This window comes from Branchiostoma lanceolatum, chromosome 10 (assembly GCF_035083965.1).
Source record: "Branchiostoma lanceolatum isolate klBraLanc5 chromosome 10, klBraLanc5.hap2, whole genome shotgun sequence".
In the NCBI taxonomy this organism is placed as follows: domain Eukaryota; kingdom Metazoa; phylum Chordata; class Leptocardii; order Amphioxiformes; family Branchiostomatidae; genus Branchiostoma; species Branchiostoma lanceolatum.
Genome location: NC_089731.1, coordinates 4,256,686 through 4,269,935, shown reverse-complemented (window position 1 = coordinate 4,269,935; position 13,250 = coordinate 4,256,686). Strand labels below are relative to the sequence as shown.

The following is a 13,250-nucleotide window of genomic DNA, read 5'->3' as shown; positions in this document are numbered from 1 at the left end:
GGAATTCTTTACCCTGCAACAGTTTTGTAAAATCGCCTGCTGCAAGTAGTACACAAGATTAACGGATAGCCCAGACTGCTGAAACTGGTTTTGTAGTGGTTTTGGAGCAGCAAGCAAAATTGCAAAAAGGAATGATTTTGGCAAGAAATTTCTTCCAGACTACAGGTAGTGTATATGTAAATTAATGCTAAAACTTTCCCCACACCTTTCCATGTATAGGGCAGTGCCCATTTCTGTTTCTATGGCCCTTAGGCCACAGTTGTGCAAGTACTACAATCAATCGTTCGCAGGCATCAGTATCTGCAAGTACTACTGGAGGGGGATATTCCACTTGGAGTTACATGTTCAACTTTCACCCTCATTTCTCAGTACTAAGTATCTAGAAAGCAGTACCTGTATGTCCCATTCTTAAAGTCTTTGAACCAACACATTCCCAAATGTAAAGCGAGCACTCTACCCATTTGGCTTTCCCTGAATTTTCACTGTCTGGTAACAAATTAAATTTCAAAAGGAAATTTCATAATACGTGAAGAAAATAACACATTGAGATCAACTTCAACATTGTGATAGCATTCTAGTTATATTGCTGTAATCTGCCAAAGACAATAATCGTATAGCATTTCATAAACTGATTCAGTATCTTCAGCAATATGGTCTTCTATTTAGCACATAGCAGTCCACAGGCAAATATCCTTACATCACTAACTTCACTGACTGATGGACCTTTTTGTGGTACTCTTAACAATTTTGACACTGAATTGGAGTAAAAACTATACAATTTCTTGAACATGGAATGACTTCAAATTTCTTTTTAACAACAAAGTTAACAATCTCAGAAGCCACTCAATTTTGAACCATTGGCAGTCATTTTTTACAAATTCATTTTGGAGAAACATCCTACCTAAATTTCCAATCCTTACCAATTGGAAGATTTTTAATCTCTTATTTCATTGGTATTAGAAAAGTGCATGTTTGACCCTTTCCATGCCTTCATGAAAAAAAAAATAATTCACTCAAACTGTGCCATTTATGCAAAAACAAAACTTCACAGATATGCAAGATACAATGCCTATCTTACCAGTCCATTTTTCTCTTAATGTTTTCTCTCATTGCCTACAAAAATATTTTTCCCTTTTCCAGAAACAGAAATAAAACTTCACTTTCAGATCCATAGCTGCCATAAAAATAAACTTTTTTTGTTTCCTTTCTGAATTTTGAATTGACATAACACAAAATACATTTCAATTGTACTTTAGTTGTAGTTTTAAAGTAGACATATTCTGTTCTTTTCAAACTCTGGTAATTTAGGCAATGTAGAATTTCATTCTTTATCATACACATATACTGATACAGGTAAGCTATCAAAGTTGCTGTATGAAAGTTCTTCTCACTAGTCACATCAGATTTTAACCCCCAAAAAAAGGTCAAATTGCATGCCTGACATTTCACCATCTAAGCGGTTGTTCAGTGAAATTTAATTTCCTTCAGCCTGCTGAGGTAGCCGTTTGGCACCAAACTTGTAACAGTTACAGGGTTAGGCAGCAGGGAGAAGGTTAACAAGTTTGCAGTTTTAATAGAAACTTAAAATCTGGGTCATCACAATACATGTGCATGTATGTAGATATTCGACTTTGGAATTTGGGCTGTCAATGAAAATACTAGAGGAAGCATCTCGGTGGGAGAGGCTATGAGATTGGTCTTGGTCTATATGAAACATCTTTTAGAATTCAATGTGACTAGCGTTAGTTGCAGCACTGACCAAAAAGAACTAAAGATATAAAATCATTTTTCTGATAGCCACCTGGTACTGAAGTACAGGATGAAGAATGCTGCATTGACTCGACTTTCCTCACTCACTGACTTTCTTCCTTCAGTTTCTTACACAATTGTATGTTTCTAAAGAACATTTCTTTAATAAAGATGACACTGAAGTTAATCTCAGACCATTAAACTGATGATCTTTTGTAATTGGGGGTGTAGGCCTTACAAAGAAAAAACTCTTGTTAAGAAACAAAAAGAAACCATTCAGTGTAGCTCTTACTTTAAAAAAACAAACAAATTATATGAAGCCTGACACATTTTTTGTTTTACTTTCTAGACTGTATCTAGAACATTTCAAGTAAGACAAGAATAGAACAGAAGAAAACTTGAGTTTGAAGATGAATGTTGTGATTCTTAATCTTAAGCTGTATACTGAATTTGATCTGTGGCAGTGCAGTCTGCAATACTGCTGATGTTCTCAAGGGGGAGCAGCTGGAGCCTTGGTCAACATGTAGACTGGCCGGCGGAAACCTGGGCAAAGGAAGAAGAAAAACAGGAGTCAGTCTTCTCAAAATAACATCTGTAAAATCTGATCATTTGTTTCATTCAATCGATTACTCACTCAAAGTCACAGTCAATCAGTCACTCCCTCCCTCCTTTACCTTCTAGACTTGTTGCGAGGACAGTCACTCACTTACTCCCACTCCAACCCACCCAACTCACCCTCCCACTTGCCTGCTCACTCATCTACAACTACATATCATACCCCCAAATAGCCCCTTCAGGGGGAAAGTAGGGGGGGGAGTTGACGTCCCGGGCTAAGGCGGGCAGGCCTCCAGCCTGGCACGGAACGACTCAACGGTGGGAGCCGCCGCAACCGTGCCAGACAGGGTATTCCATTGTGGGATGGTCCGGGGAAAGAAAGAGTGTTCATATGTGTCGGTTCTAGCGTGGATGGTGTGAAACCTGAGGTCGTGGCTCCCCCGGGACTAACACACAATCTCACTCACAGACACACACACAATCTCATTCACTCACTCACTCACACCTACACACACTCACACACATACCCACCCACTCATCCACCAACCAACTGTCTTCTTCATCTTTAGACTTGTTGCAAGGCCACTCACTCACTCACTCACCCTCCCACTTGCTCACTCACTCACTCGCTCGCTGACTCACTTATCACACACACACACACACGCACACTCACTCACACAAACACAACACACACACACACAAACACTCACACTCACATCAAAACACACACACACACATCATTCCCCTCAGTGCCCCCTCACCTTTAGACTTGTTGCGCGGCCCCTCCAGCTGTCTGCAGCTACTGAAGCCGACCTCTGCAGACAGGAGGTAGTCCACAAACTGGTGTGGGCGGAACTGGATCTGCTTGTAGTTGGTGAAGATCCGTTCCTGAGAAGATAAAAAGAAAAGTTGTTGTAAGAAAATTGGTAATCTTTAACTGACTGCTAAGTTGCAAAAACATGGCCTTCAAAGAGGGTCATATGCTTCGGCAAACAAAGATTTTAATAATTATTTGAGCCAATTTAGTTTGTTGACAATTAGGAACAATAGGATGTGTAAACTGTCATTCTTCACTTCTGGTATATATATACCCTATACATGTAGTTAGAGCTGTGTACCTAAACAAATTTTAGGTACAGGTACACAGGTTTAGGTACAGGTCCGGACCTGAACCTATACCTAAACTACTTGTTCAGAAAATGGTAGATTTTCAATGAGGACAAAAGCATGTTTGAACTGGTAACAACATAATATTCAATTGTGCTAGGTATAATTTTACGAAAACACAGATGAAAATTTGACTCCAGCCTTGAGCGTGTTAAGAAGGACATTACAGAGTGCGGCCTCACCAACGTGGACCCGCTGGACAGAGCCGCTTGGAGGCGCTGTGTGAAGACTGGCCGACTGCTGCCTACCCCAGCGTCAGGGAACCCCGCAGCAGTATAATCTAATACTGGATACTACTATTTGCAAATGAGTTTTATGTGCTGGAGTATAGTATAGATGTGGCTTTAGGGCACTGCCATGGTAATTTCATAGTAATTTTATCTGTCCATCCCCTGAGTCAGGCTTGACCTGATTAGTACCAGTACCGTCGACCAGGGTTCAGGTATTTTGGACCTGTACCTAATTGATTGTACCACAGCTCTACATGTAGTTGTATCATTTACCGTTAGCTTTTTCTTGCGTCCATACGACTTCCAGGGTTGGGGTTCCACGATGAAACGGCCTCCGGGACGGAGCTGGCGGAAGACTCGCTGGAAGGTGCGCTTCATGGCAGCGTCGCCCCAGTTGAGGTGGATCCACTTGGTCAGGCTGAGGGCCAAAATCACGTCGTACTCCGGCTGCTGGGCCTGCACCCGGGAGTCGCTGTCTGGGGCGTAGTTGGCCTGGAAAAAGCACAACAGAATACAGGGCTTGAAATTCATTCTTAAGATGGTGTACAGCACCTAATTACTATTAAGGTAAACACAAAAAAAAATAGCATACACAACATAGTATGAAGTACAATGTTGGGGATTTTGTTGGCCTTGAAAACAGCACAACAGCATATACATGAAAAGGGCTCGAAATTCACTTTTATGTATGACATAAATTTCTCAACATGCTACACTCGACTGATGAAATAGTCTTTTTCCCAGCATTTAAAGTTTAGTAGTGCCATCTTACAGCTGTCTGTGGAACTGCAGCATGCCTCCACGGTTCACATTTCTTGCATATCAAATTAGGTCAAACATTTGTCGGCTCTGAAATGTCATTGAGACACTTGAGAGTCTTGACCGCTTTTGCATTCTTCCATTTACTGATAACAAAGTAGCAATGCAGTGACAAATGGCCCCAAAGTATTTTAGGTACTGGGTCAGTGCAAATTCTTACAAATCAATCCAGGAAATCTGGGGGAAAAATTAGAAAATAACTTGGCATTGTTATGCAAATGGCGACAATGGTCGAGACAGAATTGTTTACAAGCCAGGGGCCTTCACGTTTGACATTGCACATGTGTACTCGAATGTGCAAAAGCACTTATTTTCACTAAAACTTCACTGCTTAAATTTAAAATGGTTGTTTAGCTTCAAATTCTACTTGCCTTTATCATAATATTAAAAGCAAATACACCTTAACTATCTATTACATCTACTCTACATGCACATTTCTGTACTCTGAAAAAAAACAAAAAAAGTCCAATGCACACACAAGATATACATGTAATCCAGGGTTCTAGCCAGCACCCATCATTCCATCATCAGACAGAATTTTGTTGTATATGATTGACAATTTTCTAGACCATTCCAAATCCACGAGTAAACATGAAAAATATCCAAATTTGAATAAATTGATAGAAGTTCGTACAAGGTGACAGAAAAAGGATCTTTGCGGGATCTTTCCGTCAATGGGAATTGGAATGATGAGAAAAATTTCAAGCTAGCTAGAACCGATGTAATCTAACGAAATCACAAACTTGATGACATGTCATCAGTGCTGTTATAAGCTAGTTCACGGTTGCTACTACGCATGTGCAGTGTCAAAGGTGAAGGCCCCCGAGACATAAACAAAACCTGTCGGGGCGTTATTATGCAAATCGAGACAATGTCGAGACGAGCACTGTTTACAAGCCGGGGGCCTTCACCTTTGACACTGCACATGCGTAGTAGCAACCGTGACCTAGCTTATTGTGACTAGAGTCAGATATTGGTTTTGACTCACCTGTGTGAAAAACACATTGTTCGGAAATTGTGTCGCCACCTGTTCTCCCACAAGCCCGCCCGCTGCCATTGGACCATACTGTATCGTCATGGAAACCGGGAACGAATCCCGTGCCTCGGGAGCAAGGTAGTGTCTGATATTGCGGCGTGCCACTCGGATGAGACTCTGGTCTATGTCCATTCCTACTATCTTCCTCGGAGCATAGTCTCTCGCTATGCTAAGCGTTAGGTGTCCAGCGTTACACCCTATGTCCAGCACGTCTAAGCCCTTGAACCACTCTGGTCTGAAATAACTCAAGCGGACATCTTCCTCCTTGGCGGGGTTGCGGTACCCGTAGTACCGGCTGTAGTTGCCGTATTGGAAAAGCTGGTCTTTTGTACGAAAGTGCGGGGCTGGCACCCCTGGCTCCGGTTGTTTCTTGTGCTGGCTACCAACGTGGTTGCCTCTTCCCTTGTCAGGGGTGCGTCGATGCGAACGGTGGTCTTTCGACGGGTGGTTTTCGATGAGAAGGGCACGGGACACAATCCTTGTTGGCTCAACACCTCTTCTTTTCTCGTGGTCTGGAGATATAACCGGAGAAACGATTTCCTCCTTCGGAATCATTTCTTTCTCCCCACTTTTTGACCTACGTTTTGGAGTGTGATTTGAGTCGGAGCCTGGCGTGACATGTACGTCGTCTGTCCTTCCGCTGTTGTGCCGCGTCCGCTTGTGACCGTGGGGGAACGAGACGGGTGACACTTTGTCCTTTGGTGAGACTCTTTCCTTCTCTTTTCCTCCTGGAATTTGCTCAGGACAGCCTTCTTTGGAAACAGCCTCCTTTGAGTCCATGACGAGAGGTTTACACTCTGTTTCAATCCCTTCTGTAGTTTCCTCTTCGATGTAGTGCTCTGAGTCGTCCAAATCCCCCTCGCTTCTTCTACGCCTGCGCTTGTGCCTCCGTTTCTTACCGCTTTTGGGCGTCTCCTGATTCAGATGCAGCGGGTCTGTCACATCACCTGGAATAACGAGACCAACATCTCCTATTACAGCACGGTTGGGGAGAGGGGACGACTTCGGGGTATTGGCGTTCAGCATCCTGTTCACTTCCTCATCCTGCATGCTGTTGAGGTTTAGTGGATCGGTGATGCTCCCGCCCAGCAAGAAGTCGCTAGGCAGTACGATTGGCTCCGTTTCCACCGTTTTCCGTCTCCATTTCAAGTGGTGCGGTCCGTGGGGTCCCCCGCGTTTGAAGTAGGACGAGCTGGCGTGTCGACGTTTGAAGTGTCCCCTGCCAGAGGGCTGATTTCTATCCGCGTGATGATTTCCTGGCCGTACTAGTTGGCTAGTTGCACCATTTTTGCCATTTTTCTCCTGACTGGGTAGAAAACTCTGCCCATCTCCTCTTGCATCCGGTGGGGGTAAGTCGTCTCTTCTATGATTGGCTAGTTCCTGTGATTGCCCCTCTGTCACCTCCTCCACTACTTCAACAAGAGTTTTCTTGCCGTCCAAAATGTCCATTGAAATATCCACCTCTTGACTTGCCACGATACTTTCCGTGGCAGCCATGGTCCTTTCCCAGCGAGTCTGAAAAATTTGAAACTCGCGCCTTACTTACTAATTAGCATATCCTGAATATTGAATATCCAAAAGTATGGACAAGAAAGCAAACAAGCCTAGGAGGTTGGGCCCGGACTCGAGCCCAAACAGCGCCCGAAATCTTCTAAATGAACGACATTCACCGAGAATTGGCGGCAAATATGTACGAAACAACGTCCCCCCAGTCCGAAAATCTGACAAAACTGGTGAGTTTGGGCCAAAATCGAAAGAAATGTGAATTTTTCCGTGCTCCCGATGTGAACACTAGACGTGGTCCAGACGTTCTGCAGACCGGAGGGCCTGCGTCATGAAAGGCCCAAAGACCGCAGCAAAACAACATAAACTGACATTATTTTAGTCTCCAATTTCAGGTCTTGCAATTCAAATCCCATCATAAATATGAATCAAAATATATTTTGAGTCGATCGACGTTTGTTTTATTCACTATTCTATTGAGTTTCACACTATTATCACCGCTTTCATAAATTTCTTTTGCATGTGCATGCTGTGTAATTTGCATACTTGTTCATCTAACCTCCAATATGTCTTATTATTTCTTGGCTATTTCTGGATGATATGATTTAGTGGTGAGGGACACGTTATGACATGCACTCAACTTGTTCGAATATCGAGAAAACATAACTTTTTTTGCCAAAGCTTTGTTATGTTGTATTTAGGGTCAGGGGGTCAATTTGCCAAAAATATGGCGCCGACCAGATGAAAATGGAATCGGAATGTTTTGCGGAATATTTCCTTAGTTTGCTTTGATCCTATCGATTGTCATGTATCAAATTTTGGTGACTAAGATATTCAACGACTATTCTGGGGAAAACCACAAGATTCGCGTGCACCATTTTTGCATACTTTGAGCATAAAGTTAGTTGTTTACGTCAAAGACAAGAGATCGACCTGGGTGATACCAATATTGTAGGGATGAAACGCTAATTACGGAAAGCAATAACTGACTTTCTAATTACAGCAACTAGTCAATCCAAAGTAACTTATACGCTTCTATTGAGAATAATCGGTAATAAATACCATAGAATGGCTTCATTTTCTCAAGAGTTGATAATGAAAGCAAGTAAATTGTCATTAGGCCACCCCTTTGTTTAATATGTAATAATCCATCTCCAGAAAACCGGCGGGAAATTTGACAGGCGATCATTCACAGACATCTCGCTTGTCGTCTGCTTGTGCTCGTTTTTCCAGGGATTGTTGTCGTTTTCAGATTCGCAGGTGACCAGAAATTTACGACTTGGAATAACTTTTCTTGGAAACAAGGTCAAGTGTAGAGCTACATTTTGGTAATTCCTTATCGCAGTACTGCGGACTGGCGAGATCGCGGCACAGCTAGCTACTCAGCTCGCTCAGTAGGTAAGGCAAATATGATCGGGAAGTCAGTTTTATATAATAGTTCTGTTATTTCATTGATTGCGACACAATAGTTATTCAGGGTCAAAGTCAGCTTTCGAATTTGCTGATAGAGTTTGATGTAGGAAACCATTTTGATCCGGATTTCAGCTATTCTCTGCCACTAGAGGTCAGAGGTCAGGTACAATCTTGGTGATTTGGAAGTTCAAATCTGATTTGAACAGTCTAATTTACACGTCGAAGAAGGTTAGACGTGCATGTAACGTTACAGGTAATGAGATACGCAAATTACAACAATTATTCAAGTGACATAACTTATCCAGTTGCATGCTTTTGTGTTGTGTAGTCCATTTTTATAGTTTGACAGGAGCAACCATGTTATTCAATGGGGCTAAGCAAGAAGAAGAAGAAGGGTAAAGTTACAAATTATTTCTGCTAAATTTGCAAACTGAAGAAGCCTCATAAAGATACGAAAAATAAACTTATTTGTTCGAAAATGTTTGATGCAACCACCTTAGATTATGATTTAGGTTTGTCATTTCGGATAGTGATGTAAAGCCGAGGGCCCCGTGTATGAGGGAGCTTTGGGCGTAAGCCTCAAGTGTCAAACCTCTGCACATAAAAGAACCCAACACACTTATCAAGAAGAGTAGGGGTGACTCAGTGTGCTTGGCCAAAAACGCGAGCCGTGGCAAAGCCGCATTGCACAACCGCTAGCTACATGTACTGGAAAAAGCATCATGCTTCACCTCAGTTGAGGATGGCTGCTTTACCTTAGGTGTGACAGATGGAAGGGGTTCTATTCCCACATGCCTGCAAAGCTGGTGTCATGATTATGAGTTACACTGAATGGCAGTTAAACCAGTTGACATATCCAGATTAGGGTTGTTGCTAAATCAATTAACAACAGCAGCACATTATCTGACATTTTAAATCATATATTATATAATAATGGACTTTTCATTCCTTTCCACAATTTAGCCCAGTGTGCTGTTCCCAGTGAAACAAAAGGCAGCAGAATGGATTTGATAAAGCAAATAAAGAATCGCTTCAAGACTCATGCAACAGGTAAAGACAAGATTTGCTTTATATGCCTCTCTCACTGTTTTTTTTTTTTAATCCCGGCATGATGCTTTATCAGTATACACAATTTCTATCCTTTACTGTTGTTCATCTTCGTAAAATGCTATTGCATGTACTCAATGGCGAGATGATCGATGGATTTTAAAGATGTGGATGATTCAGTATCCTGACATATTTTGCACCTGTTTGACAACTTTGATAATATACTAGTATTTAATAACCAATGCAGAAGACTTTTAACCGGATAGTGAGTGAGTGAGTGTGAGTGTGCCCTCCCACATACTTGCATGCTGTATATGCTACTGGGAAGCCATAGAAAAGGGTGGATAACTGTCCTAGCACTCCTAGGGATTACATGTACATGTATCTGTATCTATATACGTGATGTAATATATGTCTTACTTTTGAATGGATTTTTCTTAGTTAAATTTTAACCACAGTATTTCAACCTGTATCACTTAGACACAAAATTTTGCTAGCCTACAAGCCTTGTTGAAAAATTGTTAAATGTATTACTGCGATAACATTTTTTCCAGGCCCAACTCTTGCTCTCAACTCCAGCAAAGGGCGGATGGACAACGAACAAGAAGTGCCCAGCAGCCCACAAGGAAATGAACCATCGTCTCCAGACCTGGCAGAGTTTGAGCTGCCGGCTTCTCCAACTGGAACCAGCACTGTGACAGGTAATTTGTAAAATGGTGGAGTACTGGATTTGTACACTAGGGGGCTCATCAGTAACAATTGCAATGTTTACATGGCAGGTGTTGGTGATTTGTTCTACAATATGTAAGTTGTACATGTACAGTATATGCCTATAGCAAAAAAAAGGGTAAAGTGGCTGACTACAGCATGACTCTTTTTCGATAGCTAGAAGTTACAATTTGTGGCCAAGCCATGGCTTGTGTTTTCAGCTAAGCTCACCAGGTCACTCCTACACGTCTCAATAAACGTTTTGTGTTTTTGCACGTGCAGAGGTTTGATGCCTAGCTAAGGATAACGCCTGAGGCCCTAATGTATACATGGTGCTGCAATATTGAAATCCCCATCCAAAAGGACCAATATACAACCTCTCACATATTGGGGTTCAAACCTCCCCCTCTGGATTCACAGCATTTGATCGATATTGTGAAGATCTTGCTATTTACCACTTATGTCTGTGGAGCATACGTAACACATGTACTCTACATATTTAGTGGAGCAAGAGTGGTCATTTACTGAGTATGTATAATCTTTTTTTCAGAAGACATGTTGGAAGAAAAGAACCAGAAGTCGGACAGTGAGGAGGGAAATAAGTCTGCAGAAAAGTCACTGAAGCTTAAGGGTCAAAAGGTACGTCAACTACTGAAAGTTGTGGGACTTCAACAACAGTACAATGCGTGGGAGCGAATTTGTTTTTAATCGTTGCCAAGTTCTGGTAATGGCTTTTCAGTACCTCGGTCATAAACTGCTCATTACTACTCTAGTACAGGTGTAGCAGGCTGGAATCTGCCCCTGGCCAAAATTTACCCGGGTCAATTGCTTGCCGGACTTGCCTACGCTAGACGCCCGGCGTCGTGACCTATGCCTCAACTTTGCAAAGAGACTGATTGAGTCCGAGACATTCAGGGACTGGTTCCCACCTACCCGGGGCGAAATCAGTTTAAGAGACACTAGAAACAAAGACCTTCTGGCCACCATAAGAACAAGGACAAAAAGATACCAGAACAGTCCGATACCATTCATGACGACCCTGCTAAACGAACAGACTCAGTAACAGAACTCCGACATATTGATTGCTATGATCGCCAGCTGTAGAATTTAAGAATGTTACTTAGTATATATATATGATAATCATGTTTGTATTTTATAAATCCCGACGTATCCGTCTTTAACCTACCTGTTCTAAGGTAGTGTTTACCTGCGATTTTATAATGTATTAATGTTGAATAGGAGTGATGTTATTATTGTTACCGTTTTGCCTAATGTCACCAGTTTTTTATGTAACACAATGTAAAATGTACGCAATTCAGCCTATGGCTGCGAAGTACTTTCCGACATCTGATCAAAATGATCAAATAAAAACCATTCATTCATTCATTCATTCAATTCTGGTAGATTCTGGCCTCTGTCGCCTGTACTATAAATCATTCTATATATTGTTGTCTTGTTAGTTTTAGCCATGATAGTGAAATGTAATTCAAACATCTCATTTGCACTGTGCAAGGCTTCTAGATTAACAGTAAATAAGAACATACACTTACAAACACACACAGTAGACTAAGTGTGTTTTCAAAGTATCAAATCCCTGATCATGATATGTAATTATAATTAATCATGTAGGGTGAGCCATTTCAGTTAGGCTGTAAGTTAAAACCCCAGTTCTCTTCTAGACAGAAAAAATGGCATCACCCCTTAGCCAGGAAGAGTGGGATGTCTTGTTTACAGCTGTTCTCAGCAAGCCGCCAGGTATCATTGCTCTAGAACTAGAACTTCGGTTTCTCGTTCTGTCCGTTTGAAATCTCAGATAAGTTTGTCAGTGCTTATAAGGAGTAAGCTACTAATCAGTAAGTTTTGATCAAGTTTGATCACCCTTAACCATGCAAGAATGTTTTGTTGTTGGTGTTTGTTGACTGGTTGCATCGTTGGTTGTTTCCTGGTTTGTTTGAGAAAACTTTAAAGGTTGTTGCTGATTTCAGGGTTTTTATCTTCATGGATGGCTTGGTCCCAGAAAGAAGAGATTAAATGTCATCATTTTGTTTTTTAGACTTAGATAGTTAGAAGATAGGACTCTTTGTTCAAGTTATGGTTCTCATCTTCAAATTCGAGGGCAAAGCAGTACAAAGGTGCAACAAAATTTGTGTTCAAAAATTAGATTAGGCCACACCAATTTGATTTCTTGGTTAACCAAATTTTAAGAAAATGCTAGATTGGAAAATCAACATGAAAACAGGATCTCAGAGGAAAGTTTGTACTTTGGTGCACACAGTTTCAGGGAGTGAACAGGGTCAGGTGCAAGTTTTCACCTCAGCCTTCTGTTTTAATGATGTCCTCGTGCTAAAATCTAAAAAAAAATCTGTTAACCAAGAAATTAAATTGGTGTGGCCTTAGCTCCATTTATAAAGTCTATAACTTGATTTGAATATTTTTAACAGAAGACTCTGCTGAGGAGGCTGACCCAGTACTAGTAGATGTCACTTCAACAGATGACTTTGAATGTCTGGCAGTGGATGCTAAGCAAGGTAATACACATGTATATCTTTTTAAGAATAATGAGTTAACGGATTATGAGTTAGTATATTACTCCCACATAGCTTTTGAAGAATATTGCACCCAACAGACTAACTAGTAGATGATAGATATTAGTTGAATTTTGACACTGTTTAGTGTTTTTAAGAATATGTAGATTTAATTATCACTGTAGTACGGGAAAAAAGGATAGGGATTTGAGAGATACTGTGTGATGAGTTCAGTGTGTGAGCTCATTGCAAAAAAACACAAGCTAATTAAAGCTAAACTAAAACCACCATGAATATTTTGATATACAGTACTTTGTTTTGTTTTCACAATCAGTGGTGGAAGGAGAAGGATCCGAGAACTGGAAAGCAGATCACGGTGAAAAAGGAGACCAGGGCTATGAGTATGTTTTCCCTTGACGCTGAATCTTGTAACAAGTTGTTTTTTTTTCTACTGCATTACAAGCCTAAGGAATAAAGAGTTTGGAATTTGTTCTCAAC

General features: G+C 41.3%; 2 protein-coding genes across 2 annotated transcripts; one reads left to right on the top strand and one right to left on the bottom strand.

Annotated features, from left to right (window-relative positions):
- Positions 1-554: 554 nt before the first annotated feature.
- On the bottom strand, positions 555-7,396 carry LOC136442824 (7SK snRNA methylphosphate capping enzyme-like). The gene is made up of 4 exons (XM_066439776.1): positions 5,509-7,396; positions 3,975-4,193; positions 3,066-3,192; positions 555-2,292 (listed from the first exon to the last, which is right to left on the bottom strand). The coding sequence occupies exons 1-4, from the start codon at positions 7,051-7,053 to the stop codon at positions 2,240-2,242; spliced, it is 1,944 nt and encodes a 647-aa protein (XP_066295873.1). The 5' UTR covers positions 7,054-7,396; the 3' UTR covers positions 555-2,239.
- Positions 7,397-9,435: 2,039 nt separating this feature from the next.
- LOC136444008 (uncharacterized) lies at positions 9,436-13,173 on the top strand. Its single transcript, XM_066441403.1, has 5 exons — positions 9,436-9,522; positions 10,074-10,220; positions 10,778-10,866; positions 12,669-12,755; positions 13,087-13,173. Exons 1-4 carry the CDS (start codon positions 9,474-9,476, stop codon positions 12,699-12,701), a joined length of 318 nt encoding a protein of 105 aa, XP_066297500.1. The 5' UTR covers positions 9,436-9,473; the 3' UTR covers positions 12,702-12,755; positions 13,087-13,173.
- The last annotated feature ends 77 nt before the right edge of the window (positions 13,174-13,250 follow it).

Bases quoted from the DNA above. Each gene is read 5' to 3' on its own strand.
- LOC136442824 (XM_066439776.1), bottom strand. From the start codon at position 7,053: ATGGCTGCCACGGAAAGTATCGTGGCAAGTCAAGAGGTGGATATTTCA. The intron at 4,194-5,508 runs GTGAGTCAAAAC...TGCTTTTTCCAG, and splicing joins ACAATGTGTTTTTCACACAG to GCCAACTACGCCCCAGACAG. The intron at 2,293-3,065 runs GTGAGGGGGCAC...TCCTTTGCCCAG, and splicing joins GCCGCGCAACAAGTCTAAAG to GTTTCCGCCGGCCAGTCTAC.
- LOC136444008 (XM_066441403.1), top strand. From the start codon at position 9,474: ATGGATTTGATAAAGCAAATAAAGAATCGCTTCAAGACTCATGCAACA. The intron at 9,523-10,073 runs GTAAAGACAAGA...CATTTTTTCCAG, and splicing joins CTTCAAGACTCATGCAACAG to GCCCAACTCTTGCTCTCAAC. The intron at 10,867-12,668 runs GTACGTCAACTA...TATTTTTAACAG, and splicing joins TGAAGCTTAAGGGTCAAAAG to AAGACTCTGCTGAGGAGGCT.